A 21,194-nucleotide genomic window follows, 5' to 3' on the forward strand; every position below is an offset into this window, starting at 1 on the left:
TATAATAATACTGAGACTAATAATAAAACTAATAATTATAATTATAATAACAGGGCAGATAATCCTGTCTCTGAGCTCTACAAGCAGTTCCTTTAATCACCTGGCTTGGTTTTTGCTCTGATATGCATTGTCAGCTGTGGCACCTTATATAGACAGGTGTGTGACTTTCCAAACCATGTCCAATCAGTTGAATTTACTACAGGTGGACTCCAGTCAAAGTGTAGAAACATCTCAGAAACGATCGAGAGAAATGGGAGGCAGCTGAGCGAAATTTCAAGTGTCAGAACAAAGGGTCTGAATACTTATGTCAATGTGATATTTCAGTTTTTCCTTTGTAATACATTTGCAAAAGTTTCTAAAATTCTGTTTTCATTTTGTCATTAAGGTATATTGAGTGTAGATTGATGAGGGAAAAAATGAATTTAAACAATTTTTGCATGAGGCTGCGACATAACAAAATTAGGAACCAACAGGTTTGGGGCTGAGAGCTACACACAGAGTGGGGAAGTCAGAAAGTGTCGGGAGACAAACAAAAACATTGTTGGCTTTGGTCTTTTCATGGGTTTAGTTCAGAATAAGAAAAATATGAAATTATGCAAACTTCATGACTGGTTTGACCAAAACAAACAAAGGAACTGGACAAACACATCTCTTGGTCACCAACAGTGAATTGAGTTTGCTCAGTTGTGGTTGAAAGCTGAGAAAAAGCTAGTAAGAGTGTTTCCGCAGTCAGCAACGTTCACCCACTACTCATTGTCATTGTCTCCTGGGGGGTTGTTGTCTGCGGAGTGTAGATACTGAAATAAAAACAGACGAGGCAGCCTCAGAGGTCAGATATCTCTTTCTGCTTTTGTGTTTGCTGTTTGACTTTCCATGCTGATTGGGGGCGACCCTTATAAGCCAGCCTGGGGTTCTGTATGTAAAACTAAAGAGAAACACACATTTTACCACATTTATTTAAAACAGAAAAACAGCTGTACCGGAAAAAAAAAGGCTTTGGTGGACTAAACATGAACATACTACACATACAGTCCTTGGCCTTTCAATGTGTTGCAGTTGTGTTAATGATCAGAGGAGACAATAAAACCATAAATCTGCTCAGTGTCCAGAGTGATCCTCCAGCGGGCAAAGTTCATGGTAGAGAGTTAGGACCTGATGGTTTGTCTTCACAGATGAAGGTGACCGAGCTGTTCAGAAGGTCGTACATGTTGACCTCCACCACCTCTGCTGATGAGCCGCCCTCTCGTCCACCTGCCAGAGCCACGAAAACCTGCTGAGCAGCTGCCAGCTGTGCCTGCTCCTCAGAGACGACCGATTCCGCCCCCTCCTCACCTGCTGAAATCACCTGATTGGACAGAGGAGTTGTATATGAAATATTTGAAAAGGTAACACTGCACTGCTCTGTTGGTTGAAACTTTCAATGTTTCTGCTGTTTGGGGTGTGGCCAGCTGCTTGAAAGATTCAGTTACAGTTTTCTGCCCTGTTTGACTCAGGGCTGATTTAATATTTAAAAGAGCGCGGCACCAATCAGGCATTGCACTTCTACTCCAAAGGTTTCATATAAACTTTTTTCGCATATGCAGTAGTACTCCCCAACACCTGTAAAGAGACACTTCCCTATTCAGATTATTTTAAAAAGTCAGTTACTGTACCAACATAAACATGATTAAAGAACAGCCTCATTCCTGATGTAACAAGGAAATTATTTATCTGAAGGGAAATTATTGACCTGGAATGCCAGTTAGGAACCAGGTCTACCAGCTCCAGCTACCTAATTTGCATACTGTGATCTGATCAAAATGCGAGCAGAATGGATACAAGGCAAACACTTATTAATATAATGCGTAAATGCAAATGCCCCATCATCAGACGTCATCATCCAGATAACATAATCCAGCTCACATGTTAATACTGTGCGGATATGGGATATTACTCGACATGTACTTTAATTGGCGTCACACTCAAGGTCATATTTTGGACCAAGTCTAAGACTACACTGTCAACCACAGTCCAAAGGTTTCACTTTGGTTGTGCAGGTTCATGTACTCATTGGTGATGTGAAAAATTCAGGATTCTCTGTTTCCGAAGTGTGTTTTTAACATCTGTAATCAGGTAATTAACTCATCAATTCTGAGGTGACAATATTTTTCAGATTTAACAGCTGAGGGCTGACATGACAAGTGTGCTGGAAGTTGTGTGTACTTCATTTCCCATCCGACTTTGAGTACAGCAGCAGAACTGCTTACTGTGTGGGAGGTGGAGGCCTGCTCCTCCTCAGCCTCCTGCTCCTCCTGTGCCTCCATGTGGCAGGAGAGCAGGTGCTCCTGCAGCTCCAGCTGGGAGGTGCAAACCAGGGAGCAGAGGGGGCAGCTGAACACCTCGCTACTCTGGCTGATGTGCTGGCTGCTGATGTGCTCCTGCAACTCCTCCTCTCCGCCCAACACAGCTGGGCAGTACGGACACTGAACTGCAGACGCTGCTGAGCCTGGAGGATGCACAACCAGGATCAGTAAAGACAGCAAATCATGTAAAAAAAAAAAAAAAAAAAAATCAAAGAAAATCTTGACCCTTTGCTGTGCAGCTAGAACCAAGCTATACATTGCCCTCCTCTCTGAATACAACTACTCCGAAATACGAGGATAAGCCCCTTAGGATGAACAATCTTTTCTTAAAAATCTTCAAAAGCAGACACTTAGAAATGTTTTTCCTAATTTATAATTCATGTGGTGTGACCATGTGGTTATCAGCATTGATTCTACAGCTAGAGGATTAAAACTGAAAATAAAAACACTGGTATGTACAAAGAATCAGAAAAATCCCGTTGAAGGACCATAACAGTGTTTTTTAAAACTACATCACCAACAGAAACATGGACTTCAAATTGAGGAGACCTAAATCTTCAAGTTAGGCAACCAATCACAGTGAGCATTATGTCACTTTTAGTGTATAGCATTCATAATACAGCTGTAAATTCTAATTAGTTTGACGATGGATTTTCTAATTCACTACTTTAATTGCTGCAGTGACATGAACTGAAATCAGTTTTGGAAATTTTGGAATTGTTCTTTAAACACAAGACCACAACAAGACACTTAGTTTGCTCTTCACACTGGCCGCTGATTATTACAGCGGGTGACAGATTAAAGGAAAAACCGACATAAAGTGTCTCAGGAAGGTGTTAGGCTACCAGGAGCCTCCAGAGCAGCTTCAGTGCTCCTTGGCATAGATTCCAGAAGTCTCTGCTGGAGGGATGGACACCAGTCTTCCTAAAGATTTTCCCTCATTTGCTTTTTGATGATGGAGCGCCGTCTAACACATCGGTCCAAAATCTATCATTGGTGTTCAGTTGGGTTGAGATCAGGTGACTGTACATATTCATGTTATTGGTATTTAGATTGTTATGTCTACAGCTAAGTCCTGAAAGATATCTTGAAGTTGAGATGTAGCAAAAGATTTCTCTTGAGGCCAACTAATTTTGGTGGTTAGGGCCACATATTGGCCCAGGTGCCAATATCTACCTGACAATGTGAATCTGTGTAAAACCTTCTGTCCGGGCCTGTGTTGTTCTCACCTTGGTGCTCAGAAGCTTGATGTTTGGCCACACTGGCTGCACTGGGGAAGAACTTGAAGCAAACATCACACTGGACCAGGGTCTTGAGCTGCCGGGTGTGGTTAGCAAACACATCGGGGTGGTTGGTCCTGTTATGGTACCACAAGCCTGACAGTTGCTATGGCAACATAGAGAGACATACAGATGGTCACTAAGTACGTCACAGGGTTCCTCTAATATCCTTCAGGAACACACTGAATGACTGTGGCTGCGAACCTGAATACCATTGAAGCATTCAGACTGAACTGTGTCCATATCAGAGTACTGAAGAATAAAAACGTTCATGGCCCATGACCTCAAACTCAACATCACCTCAGAACTGTGAAGCTGTACAGGTTTGTCCTACCTGGTATGACTTGTTGCAGAGGTCACAGCTGAAGGGTTTGGCTCCGGTGTGTGTGCCCTTGTGTTTGTCCAGGAGGCCGGCGCTGGTGAACACTTTGTTGCAGGTGGGACACTTGTGGAACTCCTTTGGGTGGAACTCCTGGATGTGCTGCCGATGCTCCTCCAGCGAGGAGAAGCTGAGACAGCACTTCTGACAGTCATGGGGCTCTGACAAGTCTGACAGAGAGCAGCAGAAAGTACACAATATGATATCAAATCATATTCATTCATATAATATTATGGATGCTTTCATCACATCATTATTTATTCTACGAATGTGTGTCTGTTGCTATTAAAGTCTTCTTAAAATATGGAATTTATGGAAACTACAACATTTCTCCTCTAACTAAAGGGGACAGTACATGATGCATACTTGAATATTTCCCTTAAAATGCAGAGAGCCAACACCTTAATGAATATGACCGATTTCCTGGTGTACTCTTACTGTGGAAGGTGTGCAGGTGGACGGTGAGCCCACTGGCCTGGCTGTAGCCTTTGCCACATTCCCGGCACACATACGGACGATCACCGGTGTGTGTTCGCACATGACGTGTCAGTTCAATGGACTGGGCAAAGACAGCCTTGCAATACTGACACACATACATCTTCCCTAAACACAAAAGAGACAAAAGTGAATCTGCACAGACGGGACCAACCGGTCATACAAAGACACCACTGAGAAGAGACCATGATGCTCAATGCAGAGATTAGATTTTTATCTGAAGGGATGGACAATCAGAATAACTTTAGAGGCTGCGTCATCATCAGTGTATCGCTCCAACAACACAACAAGATTTGAAGACATCGAGCTTTTGTGTTTTCTGGTTAAGTACAGGACTTGCGCAATTCAAGATATAAATATTTTATTAACAGGGATGATGGATTGCAGTCACAAGATAACACAACAGTTCAGTAAGATCACTTACCGATTTTTAGTGGCATAACATCATAAAGATATGATCATATCATGTTTGTTTAAATTAATCATTACAAGCTAATTGTAATTAAAAGCTTAAAACAGATCACCAACAGGCCTTTATACATTTTCCTTTCTGCTACTACACAGGCGTGTGTGTGTGTGTGTGTATATGTGTGTTTTACCCTCTGAATGTTTCTTTTTGGTGTGATATGCGAGTGCAGCAGCCACGCTGAAGCTCATATCACAGTGTTTGCAGTGGTAGGGTTTCTCTCCTGTGTGCAGCCGCATGTGATTCTTCAGAGATGAGTTGGCACCGAACTTTGCGCCACATTCCTCACAGGCAAATGGCTTTTCTTCAAAGTGCTCTGTTCGTTTGTGGTAAATCATACCTGAAATATGACAAGAGGGAGCAGAACCACGACACAGTTTGAATCTCTTGAAGTTTGCCTAACATCAACAAAAATCATGTGTCTTTTATAATGGCGTTTACAGAGCGACCTGCAAGTAAATACCAAACCGAACCAAATATTAAACTATACACAATATGCAGCAAATCCCATTGCCTCAGGCAGAGGACGAGCCAGACAGTGACAATGATGACGATGATGAGGATGACAACGATTGCAGAGTAGGAGTAGGGCTGCCTTCATTTTAAGTATGAAGCCCTTCACTATGTATCAAACATAAACTGAATATAAAGATTTCCATCTTTATATTCAAGATTATATTTTTAGATTGCTTTTTTTAAAGATATTTATATACAGTCTATGGTTTCAAACCATAATGTCCATGCAAGTCATTACGCAATGAAGTTATTCTTACACATTCATCTACTTAACAAAGAAGCTGGTGACAGTTTTATTGTTATTGTACGTTTTATTTTCGGCATAATATACCACTTGCAATTTAAGCACTGTCATCTGCATTTTTATTTTCTTTCTTTTTAGTTGACTGAGCATTTCTTCATCTCTGGAAGAGGTGGGTCTTGTGCATGAACCCTCCATCACTGCACTTGGACCAGGGATGGACTGGGGAAGTCTGGGAGGACAAAAACATATTGCAGGGCATTAAAAATAAACATTTATAATCCCAGTTGTGATTTTCAATTTTAATTCAAAATCTTTTAACCGTCCAGCAGAATTATACATTACCCTTCTTCTAGCTCCATCAACTGTAGGAGTGGGACACCAAGGCCAGGGACACCAAAGATGGAAATATTTTTTGAGCTCCAGTTCTGATGCACACACTCTGCTACAATGCTCAATTGTTTGTGAGAAGGGCCACCTCCTGCACAGTTAGTATAAATCACAGGTAATAAAAAATTGCAGCATACATCAAAAATGACTGGAATGAATGGAAATAGGCATATTACATGAAATTAGTATACACACCTGTTTTTTCAGATTCTTTTCTATATGCAAAAATTTCCGTTCGGCACTTTATTAAAATGGCGTACCACCGTTTTTCACAGTCTTCAGGGATACGAATCGCAATCTGTCAGGATACGTTTATAGTGTCAGAGATTGCCTTCAACACATTCTTCTTATCTTGTGTTGTAGAGTAGGGCTAAATTTACCTTTAAGACATTTTCTTTTTGTTTTACAACCTCCTCAGAAAGTAAAAGGGTCTTCTCTTTTCTCCAGTTTGGTCTCCTTTACAAAGTCATTTTTAACATTATTGTCACAATGCACACACACCGCTCTATTATTGGGATTGTGAAAAATTTGATTGGATAGGGCCGAAGAGCAACACAGCTGAGTCACATTATAAGTGGCTTTCCAATAAACTAACAGCCTAAGCAAGGAAATAAGTGGTACCTAGCCTTTTACTAAAACTTAATAACTGTGATATCTGTTACCTAGGTTTTTATATATACGCATAAAGCCTTCATTTGAAAAGTGGCGGTGATGGCTACATAACCTACACTAACCTACCAGAAACTACAAACCTCAACTGCTGGAAAATCTACAACACGTCCCTATAATTTGTACTTTGCGGCTCTGAGTGTTATAAAACAGTGACATCACACTTTCCTAGGAGTAGTCCTAAGTTAACCTTCAGCGCGATTCCTAGGAGTGATTCTGAGGCGCTTCATACAGTGGATTCAGAAAGTATTCAGACCCCTTCTCTTTTTGCTCACTTTATTGTCTTTATCGAGCCCAGACTTGAACCTCCCAGAACATCGGTGGAGAGACCTGAAGATGGCAGTTCACAAACACTTCCCTTCCAGGAAGAATGGGATAAACTGCCCAAGAAGACTGGAAGCTGCAACGGCTGGCAAAGGGGCTTCAACAAAGTACTGGTTTAAGGGTCTGAATGCTGATTTTTAATACATTTGCAAAAGTTTCTAAAAACATGTTTTCACTTTGTCATTGTTGGTTACTGATTGTAGATGATGGGCAAAATGTCAATTTCATCCATTTAAAATGAAATCTACAACGTAATAAAGTGTGCGAAAAATGAAGGGGTCTGAATGTTTTCTGAAGCCACTGTAAGTATGGGCCCATGTCAAGTTATTTGAAGTAGCGCTCTGCACTACCTGCCCGTCTCTCGCTGGCAGCTATTCCATTGTGCTCCTTACCAGGGATTTGAATGCAAGGTTTCACCTCTTTACCGTGACAGCGAGAGGTGTCGGGCTATAAAGGCCAGCTTTTACACCTATATATAAGTATGACTAGATATTAATAGTCACCTAGTAGCCAAGCAACCACTGATGGTGAAGCATGGATGAAGCACCTGTTGCCAATCAGCAATCAGCATGAATTTAGCGCTCTTACTGAGCTAACGCTATGCTCCATTAACAATTTATGGGCCATAGTGTGAATGCAACATAAAACCTAAAGTAAAGCAAACATGCAGCTTTTTACGCAAAGTTTTCAGTTTGTTTGTTGAGTTTGAAAATGTGTCAGTTGAAACTGTCTGTAGAATCATCTCATTCATCCAGGTACTACAATGTCAAGCTGAAACGAGCCTTTCCACTCGACAATTGTTGTAGAATGGAAAAGCTTTCCTGCCTCATCCAGTAGCTTTCCCTGTTCATACTGGCTGGCATTTCTCATCAGCTATTAGAGCCAATGAAACTTAATAATAATAATGGCAAAATGTTTTCAACTGTGCAACAGCTTGACATCGCATGAAATTCTTGACACGACACCAGCATGACCCGGAAGTTAAGGTGTCCCATCTCCCTGGACCAGCCAATTCTCACCTGATGGGTGGGCAAAAGTCCGTCCACAGAGGTCACAGGCCACCTTCTTCTTGACACGTGTGGTGTTGCGGTGAGCTTCGGCCCGATGGCGCTGAAGGGCCCGCTGGTTTGCCAGCTTCTTGGGGCACTGTGGGCACTGCTGCTCACACTCTTGGGACATGGGGCAGCGCTTCACGTGGGCCAGCATTCGACACTTGTAGGCAAAACCCTTCTTACACCAGCGACAGCAGTAGGGCTTGGAGGGGGAGGAAGTGGAAGATGGGAGAGGGGAGGAGGAGTCTGTGGTAGCTTTTATATCTTTGTCATCATCTTCAGTCTCTTCCTTACTGTTTTCTTCATCTCCCTCTTCCCCCTCCTTTTCTTCACTTATGGTGCCGTTCTGCTCTTCTGAGTTAGCTGTAAGAGACAGAAAAAATGTTAAACAACTTATTTGAACAGTTACCATTTCCCCACCAACAGGAGATAAACATGATGGCAGTGTAATGAATATAAATGGTTTTATCGGCAGTTAAAAGGTCAACTGAAGTCACAAAGTGCTTTAGTACTTCTTTACCTTTAGTTTGTCCTATGTTTGGCTCCTGTGTGTTCCTCTCTACCTCCTCCAGCAGAGAGACCAGTGATGGAGGGAAGGAGGAAGAAGCTTTATGTTGGACAGTCTGGAGCAGCCTGAAGAGCACTCCCTCACTGAGCTGCCCCTCCTTCACCCTGCTCATCAGTTTCTCCAACGCTGAGCTTGGATCTGCTTCCTCACAGCACTGACACACAACCTGGTAGGAGGAGAAATGTATCTTTATTCACCTCAACTGCAGAGAGAACCGGGCTTTAATTTGAAAAAAAGGCTTATATAGGAGATAGGCCTTTATTCCAATTTTATGTTTTATAAGAATATTTATCATATTTTAGTAAGATGTCTTCCTGTTTTTAGATCTGCTGTTTTAATTTGCCATTTTTCCTTTGAAGCAAACACTTCCTCGATGTTGTCACTAATTCTATCAGTACAACAGTCATTTACACACTCAACATACTGGTGCTCTGAATTTCTTTTTACAACAGATATACTGTTTACATTTACAATTTATTTTCAGTTACTTCCACATTTGTTTGTTTTTTTCGTTCAGTGTTGTTAAATTAAACACAATAATCCCTGCAGATTTTTCAAAATTAAAAGGCTTCCAGTCGTTTGAATCATTGCCAGCCAGTTTTTACTAGATCAGCTTTGCGAGCCAGCCGCTGTGTACTGTCTACTCAGGGTTAAAGCCTTTGGCTTACTTCACTGAACCGCTTGCTGGTTCATCCCTGTAGTGAACAGAAATTTGGTTTTGTTGATAACTGGCCTTCTTTCTGGGGCAGTCCTGACCTGCTGAAATTGGACGGCCTTCATTCTACTGGAAAAAGTGCTGCTATCATATCTAGGAATATAGACAGGTGTTTAAGTCAGGTTTGGCACTAAGGGGCTTGGCAGGTGATTAGAGACTCTGCTAGGTTTATAAGTAGTGTGGGTTTGGAGTCCACCAGCTTAATTCATATGTCCAGCCAGGGAAATCCTCACAGTGCAGACTATCAGCCTTATAGCCAGGTCTACAACATTGAGAATATATATGAATTAATATAAATCACAAAGAAGTAATTATCTTCCCCACCACTGGTGGTAGTGAAGTGTACCACAAATGTGTTTAAAGGGCTACGTCTCCCACAAAGTTCTTTTTATATTGATGTAAACCTCTTGAAATTAAAGCTGAGACTTGGCATCTAAATGTAGTATCTATTATTTAGTTGAAATGAAATAATAAATACCGCAAAAGAAAAAATACAAACACAAAATGTATCCCTGACACAATTATTGGCACCCCTCACTGATATTTGGTTGCCGAACCTTTGGCAACAATCACAGCCTCTAAACGTTTCTTGTAGCCATCTAGAAACTTCTTGCACCTGTCTGCTTGTAGTTTCTGCCATTCCACCATTGCTATGCATTTTTTTAAGTTTGTCCTTTTTTTAATGGCAGTTTTCAGCTCTCTCCAAAGGTTTTCAGTGGGATTTAGGTCAGGACTCATTGCTGGCCAGTTTAAAACAGTCCATCTTTTCCATTCTTTTGTGCTGCTGGATGTTTGCTTTGGGTTGTTGTCCTGCCAAAAGACCCAAGACTTTCGCCTCAAACCCAGTTTTCTGACACAGTGTAACACATTTCTTTCTAAAATGCCTTGGTAATCTTCTGACTTCATCCTTCCTTTGATACATTAAATGGCTCCAGTACCAGAGGCAGCAAAGCAGCTCCACAGCTCCACAGCATGGTAGAACCTCCACCATGTTTTACTCTAGGTGGGGTTGTCTTTTCCTTATGGGCTTCGTTTTGTTGCCTAAAATACACTGCATTCCCAAAGAACTCTACTTTGATTTCATCTGTCCATAGAACATTATCCCAGAAAGACTGTGGCTTTTCTGTGAAAGTTTTTGCAAACATTAGTCTTGTCTTTTTGTGACTTTCTCTCAATAGTGGTGTCCTACTTGGCCTTCACCACTCCAGATTGCTTCAGGTCAGCCCGAAGCTCTTTAGATGCCTTGCGTGGTGTTTTTTCCACAATCCACACCAACCTTCACAGATTTCTGTCACTGAGTTTCTTCTTAGCGTCACGTCCTGGAAGCGTCTCAACATTTTAATGACTGTGAAACTTCTTTACGACATTACGAACTGTTGAAACAGGGATATCAAGATCTTTGGCGATTGCCTTGTAGTCTTTGGAATTGTTATGTTTTTTGATAATAGCATTTCTGATGTTCTCAGACAGCTCTCGTCTTCTCCATGGTGAAAAAGAAACTAGAAACAATCGGCCCCCTTTTTATGCAATAAAACCATCATTCATTGTTTAATTCAGGCCATGTGAACACTGAAAATTAATAGCATTTATTACTTAAGGTATTCTAAATTCTGTACTTAAAATTCAGGGATGGCAATAATTTCAACTAGGACTGTATACATATATATGTATATATACAGTTAGGTCCATAAGTATTTGGACAGTGACAGAATTTTCATAATTTTGCCTCTATGCACCACCACAATGGATTTGAAACAAAGCCATCAAGATGTGAATAAAGTGTAGACTTTCAGCTTTAACTAAAAGGGGTTCAACAAAAATATTGCATTAACAATTTAGGAATTACTGCTATTTTTATACCTAGTCCCTAATTTTCAGAGGCTCAAAAGTAATTGGACAATTGAAATTGATCAGTTTCATGTCCAAGTGTGGCTTGTTCCCTCATTATTTCATGACAAGTTAAGCAGATAAAAGGTCTGGATTTGAAACCAATTGTTGAATTTGCACTTGGTAGCTGTACATGGGAACTCTCAATATGCGGTCCAAAGAGGTGTCGATGCAAATGAAGGAGGCCATCATCAGAATGAAAGAGGTTAAAAGGCCTGGAGGACGACGGAAGACAACTAAAGTGGATGATCACAGAATTCTTAACAACATCAAGCCAGGTCAAGAACATTCTCGAGGAAGTAGGCGTACCATTGTCAAAGTCTACAATCAAGAAAAGCCTTCATGTGTGTAAATACAGAGGGTTTTTCCAAAAGGTGCTAAGCGCTGGTAACACTCAAGAACAGAAAGGCCAGATTAGACTTTGTCAGAAAACCTAAAAAAGATTGTTTGGAAAGATGAAACCAAGATGAATTTGGATTAACTGGGTCACTGGTGTTTATTGATGATGTGACTGCTGATAGATGTAGCAGGATGAATTCTGAAGTATATAGTTCTATACTATCTGCTCAGATTCAGCCAAATGCTGCAAAACTGACAGGACGGTGTTCACAGTACAGATGGATAATGAACCAAAACATACTGCAAAAGCAACCCAAGATCTTCTCAATGCAAAGCAATGGAATATTCTTCAATGGCCAAGTCAGTCACCTGACCTCACCTCAACGGAACATGCCTTTCACTTACTGAAGACCAAACTGAGGGTGGAAAGACCCACAAACAAGCAGCAACTGAAGGTGACTGCATTAAAGGCCTGGCAAAGCATCTCAATGGAGAACACAGCATTTGGTGATGTCCATGGGTTCCAGACTTCAGGCAGTCATTGACTGCAAAGGATTTTCATCCAAGTATTAAAAATAATCCTTTTATTTGTAATTATGTTTGTCCAATTACTTTTGTGCCTCTATAAATCAGGGGCTATGTATGAAAATGGCTGTAATTCATTCTACAATCACATCTTGATGGCTTCGTTTCAGATCCACTGTGGTGGTGTACAGAGGCAAAATTACAAAAATTGTGTCACTTTTAAATACTTATTTATCTAACTGTGTCCCTCTCCTCTGGTCTCTCCAGTCCCTAACCTTAGTTGCACACTAATATTTCTCTTCTCTGGCCTTTCACAGCCCTCTAGCCTTCATCGCAAGCTAACATACATCTCTCTGATGCCGCCTTCAATGGCCCCTAGCCTTTGTCACACATTAACATCTATCTCTCTCCTGTGGCCTGTGATGGCTTGTAGCCTTCATTGCACGCTAACATCTATGTCTGTCCTCTAACCTTCATCAAAAACTAACTTGTCTCTCCTGTGGTCTGCTACAGCTTCTAGCCTACATTGCACAGCAACTCTCTTTCGCTGGTATTCAAGAGCCTCTAGCCATCTATCCTTCTCTGCCCCTTTTGCATCACACATCCCAATAAGTGGTTCCCATATAGGTGAAATGACTCCTTATTGCTCATTATGATTACTGTTTGATTTTCCTGTACATTATGTTTCACAATATGCTATTGTATCTCCTCTCAGAGATTAATGACCCATGCCACAGTAAGAATCATTTTATTTATTTTGAGGGATCCTTTCAAACCTTCTATCTTCATATGGGCCTACACTTAATGAAGATGCTTCACATCGATGGAGTATAATCTTAAAACCCTGTCGCTTACCTAAATAAACTTTGTTATTCACTTTCATTTGATATCTCCTTATATAACTCTTTGTAGGTAATAAAACCATCTCTATTAGCTGTGAATTGCTTTGTCCGGAACAACTGAGACCATTCCAACTTGTAGTACTCTACAGACCACCTGGTTCTTACTCACAATTTTTAGAAGAATTTGGAGAATTTATCTGAGACCTTTATAGTCATTCTGATGAGATTCTAATTATAGGTGATTTCAAGATTGAATAAACACGAATAAGGTATCTGATCCTCTAAGTAAGCCTTTCTGGAACTGGTTTCACTCAGTTTGCACATGAAGCTAATCACTACAGTGGTATCACCCTTGACCCGATTCTATCTCAGTGGTTTCTGATCTGAGTGTCTCTCCATCGCATCCATTGTGTCAGATCACTACCTTCTACAATCAGGAGCGATATTAGCCAGTCCCTGTATTGTTGGTGCGGATGTATTTACGACTCGATACACTGGTCCATCAACTTTTCACTGCTCTTGATGAGCTATGACCGGTGATCCTGGCTCCTTTCACTGCAGTGACAGGCCCTGTTGAAAATTGTACCAGTGACTTAAACACTGCTTTTTCTAGTCTCCTGGATTCAGTTGCACCTCTTACTACCAAAACTAGACGGTCAAAGGAGTCTACAGCCCGAGTTTACTGAAGAAACACATACCCTTAAGCAGGCCTGCAGGAGATGGGCCTGCAGGCCTTGAGCGCCCTTGAGCGTTATGTTGAATCCCACATAGTTTCTGTTTTCATGAAGTTTGAGACTGCATCTCTGGAATCATTGTCTCAGTTGACCCTCTACCAGCTAAACTTTCCAAAGACCTCTGGACAGTTTTCAGACCTACAATCCTAAATATTGTTAATTTATCACTTACATCAGGCACTGTCCCCAGTAACTTTAAAACTGCCGTGGTTAAAGCTTTACTTAAGAAACCACACCTCGATCCAGGGTCTCTTAACAATTGTCGACCAGTCTGTAATCTTCTAATCTTTTCAAAGGTACTAGAAAGAGTTGTGTCTCAGCAGCTTTCAGTCCATATATCTAACATTAATCTTTTTGAACCATCTGAATTTTCTTTTACGGCCTGTCAATCAACTGAAACTGCACTTGCTAAAGTGGTAAATGATGTTCTGCTAACACCTCTGTGCTTTTCTTACTTGATCTCAGTGCAGCTTTCCATACCATAGATCACAGCATACTCCTAGACTGACTAGAAAACCAATTTGGTGTCCTTGTCCTGCCTCTCACATGGTTGAAGTCTTACTTAACCTGAGTGTTTCCAAGATTAAATGTGTTTCCTACAATAATACTACATCAATATTTTCTGATGTGAAATATGGAGTAACCCCAGGGCTCTGTCCTTGGCCCTCTGCTTCTCTCTCTTTATATTTCTCCTCTTGGCCAAATTATACATAGTCACAGAATTTTCACTGTTACGCTGATAATACTCAACTGTATGTGCCTGTTAAAGTGGATGACACTTGTCAAATTATCATATTAGAGGCCTGCTTGTCTGCTGTGAAAGGCTGGATGTCACAAAATTCCCTGCTCCTAAATCCAGATAAAACTGAAATGCTGGTCACTGACCTGGCCCGACACAGACACCAGTTTGAACAAGTAACAGTAACCCTTTCTCAAAGCATGACAGACAAGAACCTTGGTGTTATGTTTCATCCTACCCTCTCTTTTGATCAGCACATTAAAGACATCACCAAGACCACCATTTTTCACCACGCAACATAGGTAAAATTTGGTCTCTTCTGTCCATGGCAGATGCTGAAACCCTGATTCATGCCTTTGTCTCGTCCAGACTAGATTATTGTAATGCTTTGTTTTCAGGACCGTCACGTGCTCGTAAAAAAAGTCTTGAAATGGTTAAGAATGCTGCAGCTACAATTTTAACTAAATAGAGAAAATCTGACCACAGTTTTAGCTTCCCTTCATTGTTTCCCTACCCATGTCAGATCAGACTTTAAGGTGCTTCTAATGACATATGAAATCCTAAATGGGCAGGCGTCTTCATACCTGTCTGATCTCCGAAAACCTTATATTAATTACCATGCACCTCGCTCTCAGGATACAGCATCCCCTCCTGCTGACATCAGACTGTCTGACTCTGTTGAGGCCTTTCGATCCAAACTTTAAGCTCGTCTTTATGCCTTAACTTTCAGTTGGTGGCTTATTCTTTGATTAACTCAGGTTTGGTACCTGTCATTCTCCTGCTGGTGGTTCGGTTTCAGTTTCAATTAATTCATTAAACCTAGTACGTAGAGTTGGTCGTGCTGAAGAGATTATTTTCTGAAAACCACTGCATTCCTCTGACCATCTGTTTGTTTATTCCGTCGAGCACTTGAGTGTCCAGGCTCTGAGCCTCTGTCTCTCTCCCTATTTTCTCTCCCTGTTCTCTCATTTCAGTCAGGCTCTCTGGACCATGAGCCATCCTGGGACCTCTCTCTCCTGGCTGTCGGTGCCTCATCTCAGATGTTTTGGATGTGTATCTTTGGCCTCCAGGATTCCGACCTCCTTCTTGTATCTGACGTGTGACTGATGAGCTTGGTTTTGCCTTTTGTGTGTTTGTGTAGTCTGTCCTCTTTCCAGTTCTTTCATGGGGGAGAGGAAGTAACGTGGCTCAGGTCCAATCTGTTTGTAGCACCTGGAAGCTGCACGATGTCCTCCCAGATCATATTCTTCATTAATGTTATAATCTATAATGTTGGCATAATGAGTTTTTCCTTATCCAATTCAAGGGTCAAAGGACAGAGGGCGTTGTATGCTTTACAGATTGTTAAGGCCCTTTCGGCAAATTTGTCATTTGTAATATTGGGCGATGCAAATAAAATCTGACTTGACTTGACCATAAGACTGCCTTTTCCTGGCAACTTTTATTTGGAATATCTGCAGTAAGTGTATTTACAATATGCTAAGTTCATTATGTGAACTATTATTAGTACAGGTAGTGCCATCCTGCCTCAATTGCTTTTATTTATCTGTTTTAAATATCAGTCTTTATTTGACTACGAGGGCTGTCGTACTGTAGCACAGTCTCTGTCTCATTATTTCTTTCTTCTAACTCTACCACTGTTGGCCTGGTGACGGTGTAGACATATGCGTCACATTATTGTTTTCATCCACTGTTCCATCCATGAAAGTGAAATTTATAGTATGGATTAATTGAAAAGCCACAGTGGAACAGAAAACATTTCTGAGATGAAACACCAGAGGGATATTTGTTTTAAATATAGCACCACGCAGGATTTTTTTCCTTTTTAAAACTTTTTTGTCACTTACCCTTACAAAAGTTTTTGCATCCACTACTATTTTTTCAAAATGTCTTAATGTTTTTTGGTTCAGTGCAAAAGATTTTGCTCTCCTTACAACATTTATGTATTACCACCATTACTTTTTGTATGTCTTCTAATTCATACTTCCGTGAATCACAATTTACCGAGTACTAACCTTTCCCACATTACAATAAAATCTACTCAAATTATCCTACTTTTAAAATAAGTACTGGAGTTAATTGGATGTGGTTAATCTGATCATGAATGGAGATGGAGCAGAAAGGCAGACACTAGGCAACTTCAGGGGAATACATAATTAGTTTAGAGGAGGTGTAAAAAACAACCTGAAAGAAACTAGAAAAGGTTAAAAAAGAAAAACTATTGTTTGAAAAAATGCTTTCTTGGAAAACCATGTTGAAGATATTTTAAGATTTAAGTTTTAACTGTAGGTAGAAAAACTTTTTCTGAGGCGACCTGTTCTACCTGTCTCTCCTGCTCATCCAGGCTGCTCTGTGCTGCCTGGCTCAGTAGCTTCAGGACAGAAGACATGTTGGTGAGGAGCTCCACAAGCTGAGAGGAATGTTCCAGAAGACCAATGGCAGACTCACTGGATACCTTGGCTGCCATGGTGTTGTTTTCCTCCACTACACTTTCTGAGATTTTGGCCTCTTCAGGCCCTGTATACACACATATGAAAACATGGAGTCCAGTCATAAAGTGCAGTCACGGAGTGTTAGGACAGTAATACATTGTTGTCGCGCTGTTTATTGTAAGGATGTTACATTGGATTGCATCAGGTTGTAAATTTGTGACTAATAAACTGCTAACTCAGCCTTCAACATGTTTGAACATTTTTCAAATCCTGACTTTGACACGGTAAGCAGCTGAAACTGACCTGAGGACTCAGCGAGCTTCACACAGACCCTTTTACATGGTAGTTCCTCTGCATCATCACTATCACCCTGACGATCTTCCTTCTTTAGCTCTGTCTTTAGCTCTGTCTTGTCTGAAGTAGAGTCATCCTTGTTGGATGAGGCTGAACCTTCAGGGTTCACGCTTTGGTCTTTGTGGATCGTGCTGAGGTTTGATGTCTGTGTTGAAAGCACTGGGACCGGGGGCTGCTGGTTCACAAGGCTGGTGAGGACATTTTTAAAGCCGACAGCCACGTCGAACATCTGCAGGTTGTCTGCAGCAGCGACGATGCGACTGACGTTGTGTTTTCCCAGAGGCAGCTTGCCGGTGTAGACCATGTCCAGCAGACAGCCAAACTCCTGCGAGGAAACCACGGCCGTGTCGATGGAGATGGTGTCGGAGCCATCCAGGAGAGACCTGACAGAGATGAAAACAATTTTATTTCTGTTTTAATCTCCAGTTAACATGAGTCAACAGTTCCATGGTGACTCTCCCACTTTAAAAAAAAATTATATCCCACTATTTTTTTTCTTTTTTATTGCAAGCATTTTGAAGATGATAATCTAGACTCTCACTCAGTCTCACTTACTGAGAAAATATTTGGCAAATAAATTAGTAATGAAAATAATCATTAGTAGCAGGCCTACATGAGGTTTGTTTGAACAAGGCTTGAGACTTGCTTTGACAAGACATATTCCAATTCACATTAAAACAGAAAAACAAGGGTCTTGTGCTGCACGTTGGTTGGTGCAGTATTTACCAGCATTTAACCACAACGGTCTGCGCATTGCAGGTCCCAGTTGAGCAAGTTTCAACTTTCATCGTACCCCCACTCCGCGCTGCACACCATAGAAGTGTGCAAAGCCCTCGCAACACACTATGTTGATAGTAATGGAGCAGGCACACACAAAAGCTGTTTTTCAGTGATAATGTGAATATCCCCTAAGACTTGCCCTAAAACACTACTACTACAGACAGCATGGAGATGCTAATTTAAACCTTTATATTGTTTTTTAAGTCTGGATTTTATAGCTAACGTACAAAGGGCTGGATAAAAAACAAGACAGTTTTGATAACTGCACCATATATTAAATATAAAAAGTCAAGTGAAAGGGATTATCAAAGGAATACTCTCATATTTTGTGAGAATTATTTTTATATTGTTAGATGAAAAAAAGATCAATGCCACTTTGATTACTGTGCAACATATTTAACCAGGCTTAGCAAGGGGGGCTGTGATCCTTCATTGGTTAGAAAAGGTCAAAATGGATGTCTTATTTACACATTCTATCTTGTAAGCTAGCAAGCTAATCAACAATACACCTTAGTGTCTGTTGGGTTCTGTTCAGAGTTCTCTATGCATGGACTTACTGTGTTTATACTGTGTCAATGAATGATAAAGTTTTATATGACGGATGATTTGAAAGTGTGTAACGCACACACTATTACGAGGTTACTGGTGTGATTTTGTACCAAAGTAAGATATAAAAGTTAAAAGAAACAACAAAAAATACTTGCATACAAAAAATTTCGTGATACAACAAGTGCTGTTATAGGTTTGGTCACCATTCAGTCACTTGAGAGACTTGCATATTGACTTGCAACTTGTTTATGAAGACATGAAACCCAATATCTTGCCTTCAAGTATTTATGAACTGACTTTGAACTTTGAGAAAATATTAACTTGAGGTCCACTTACCGTATTAGCTTTTTCTGGAGTTATCTACCGCATCCTACTGTCTTCATATGGGGCTGAAAACTCCAGAAAATAGCTAGTGAGTGAACCTTTAATTAAGATTTGACTATTTTGTTTCCAAGTTCAAGAATCATCTTTCATGCTCGACTTGAGACTTGCCTCTTATAGCTTTAGACCACACTTAAATCTATCTTGAATGACATAAAACCTGAGTTCCAACCCATCAAATATTTCACTTTAAGAAATCACCTGCAAACCAAATTTTACAGATCATCTTTTAAAGTCCATGCTCACACTACCTGAAGAGCATGCTGGAGGCAGCCAGCACCAGCTTATGTGCACGGTGAGGGCTGTCTCCCACCAGGATGGTGCAGTCACAGAAGTGGCCCTCCTTCCTCAGGGCCCATAGCTGCTGCATTAGTTGGCTGCTGTAGTTGGGTAGCTCCATCATTTTTGTTTGATGGTCTGGAGGGGCAGAATGTTCTGCTCTTTCTTTTATGGAGAGAACATAATGACTAACTCAGTTCAGAATTTGGCAGTTTTTTAATGTTCAGCAATCAGCAAACATGTACAGTATTGAAAGTAGCCAGAATACTGAGCTTACCATTATTTGGATGTACTGTTAGAATGGACGAAACACAGAGCAGCATATACTGCATTTATTAAAAAGTTCAGCGTTGTGAATTGGTTTAGGATGGTTCATGCTACCGGCCTCCGTATTCTATGGCTGATTATGGGAACAGGGAGGAAACAAAGTGCTTCAGTTGGAACTGTACTTGTGTAATGCGGACATTGAGTTATGTGCTTGTAACTACAGGCAATCCCGCGTCCATTTTTTTTATTGTAATGGAACTAGGCATATGAAAATGTGTCATGCCAGATACCATCTTGTAAGCTATTGTGTTTTCGCAGCGTTATAAAGTAAGTGGTTGACATTTCATTAGCAGCCGGCTGTTTGCTAAGGTTAACGTACACGTTTAGGATACTGATGTTCACTGGGTCTTCAGTCAATATTTACAAATAATACACAAGCTAGCCAGCTCTAGCAGGATATCCATCACTAGCTTTAGCTACGCGTGCTAATGTCATCTAGACAAGATAACTAATGTTAAGTCAGTGAAACTCTTTGGTATAAAAGAGCAGTTAAACTCTGAATAAACCCCTAACGGCCATCCGACATGCAGCTTCCAGTCAGTGGATGTCTTTACCTTGAGTAATTCAAACGATCCGTCTCTTTATTTAAACTTCTTTGCTGAACAAATCTGGTGTGCGCAATAAAGCTTAGCCGTTTTGAAAATGGCGACTAGCGGTACGGCGACTAAATGGGGACGGTTCCGGTTTCGGATCAGTCTGCCGTCATACCAAGGCGTTTGCTTTTTATTCTGTCCTAAAATAAATCTGTCCAGTGAAACTGTCACATTGATTAATTCGAGGTACATTAGGGAAATTACGCTATCTTGATTAACTTTATTCTAGCAATGACGGCAGACACTGGGTTCAACCAACACGTTGCCGTCACTGGTTCCTTAAGTGGTTGAGTATAATAATACAGCAGCTAATGGTAATTTTGCTATCTAAAAAATTCTCCAAAGCAAATATTAAAAACCTGTTCATACATATTTTAAAATAACAGAAAATCAATGTAGTCAAATTGAAGTACAAAAGTGTTATGTGTAGGTTGTCATATGACAAAATAAAACCAAACCAAATATGAGGTTCGAGACATAACAAATGAACACCTTAAGCTTAATGAAGAACTTCCTATTCATGTTGTCACTAATTTTCTCAGTGTTGGATGTCCTATAGACAATTTTATTGCAATTTGGAATTTAAAATATTTCAGGTAAACGTCAAAAATGACAACTGATCGTACTGTATCTACAGTAAACACCTTAGGGTCAGCAGATGGTACTAGGTAAGGAGAGAATTTCGATTGCACAGCTGTGCCTTTCCTTGTTGTTTGAAGAGGATGACAGTTATGCGTTTGGTTTGATTTTATCAAAACTACCAGCCTTTCCGGTCCTTTATCTAGACAGCTTAATACATGAAAATTAGTTTCAGCAAAGTCTGTTGTCACAGTGACTACTTCATGACTAAACCAAAAAAAGGCAACTAATCTTCACTAGATGTTGCATAAGGTTTTGATTTTCAAGTGACTGAAATAATCCTAACTCCAGTGAGTTACTCTAATAAACAATATACCACCAATCCCACATTTCAACTGGCAATTAGTTGAATCTATT

At 40.6% G+C, this 21,194-nt stretch overlaps 1 protein-coding gene and 1 long non-coding RNA gene across 5 annotated transcripts; one reads left to right on the forward strand and one right to left on the reverse strand.

Moving 5' to 3' along the window:
• Window positions 1-134: 134 nt before the first annotated feature.
• On the forward strand, window positions 135-5,971 carry LOC120807336. Its single transcript, XR_005709802.1, has 3 exons — window positions 135-292; window positions 1,173-1,385; window positions 5,861-5,971. It is a non-coding gene; the product is annotated as an uncharacterized LOC120807336 (long non-coding RNA).
• zbtb40 (zinc finger and BTB domain containing 40) lies at window positions 389-20,312 on the reverse strand. Of its 4 annotated transcripts, none has more exons than XM_040159157.1 (13): window positions 20,160-20,311; window positions 19,556-19,678; window positions 19,251-19,443; window positions 17,239-17,672; window positions 16,827-17,020; window positions 8,675-8,888; window positions 8,122-8,517; window positions 5,096-5,302; window positions 4,440-4,604; window positions 3,957-4,171; window positions 3,572-3,728; window positions 2,247-2,485; window positions 390-1,345 (listed from the first exon to the last, which is right to left on the reverse strand). In XM_040159157.1, the coding sequence occupies exons 2-13, from the start codon at window positions 19,608-19,610 to the stop codon at window positions 1,133-1,135; spliced, it is 2,682 nt and encodes an 893-aa protein (XP_040015091.1). In that variant the 5' UTR covers window positions 19,611-19,678; window positions 20,160-20,311; the 3' UTR covers window positions 390-1,132. The 4 variants fall into 4 exon arrangements, with proteins under 4 accessions (XP_040015094.1, XP_040015091.1, XP_040015092.1 ...); XM_040159158.1 differs by lacking the exon at window positions 20,160-20,311 and adding an exon at window positions 19,925-20,146; XM_040159159.1 differs by lacking the exon at window positions 19,556-19,678.
• Between the last annotated feature and the right edge of the window lie 882 nt (window positions 20,313-21,194).

The sequence above is a fragment of the Xiphias gladius genome, chromosome 21 (assembly GCF_016859285.1).
Source record: "Xiphias gladius isolate SHS-SW01 ecotype Sanya breed wild chromosome 21, ASM1685928v1, whole genome shotgun sequence".
Taxonomy (NCBI): Eukaryota; Metazoa; Chordata; class Actinopteri; order Istiophoriformes; family Xiphiidae; genus Xiphias; species Xiphias gladius.

Coding starts and splice junctions, on each gene's coding strand:
- zbtb40 (XM_040159157.1), bottom strand. CDS start 19,610: ATGCAGTATATGCTGCTCTGTGTTTCGTCCATTCTAACAGTACATCCA. Junction 8,889..16,826: donor TGGATGAGCAGGAGAGACAG/GTAGAACAGGTC, acceptor TCCTCCTACCAG/GTTGTGTGTCAGTGCTGTGA. Junction 1,346..2,246: donor AGGCCTCCACCTCCCACACA/GTAAGCAGTTCT, acceptor CTGTCCAATCAG/GTGATTTCAGCAGGTGAGGA.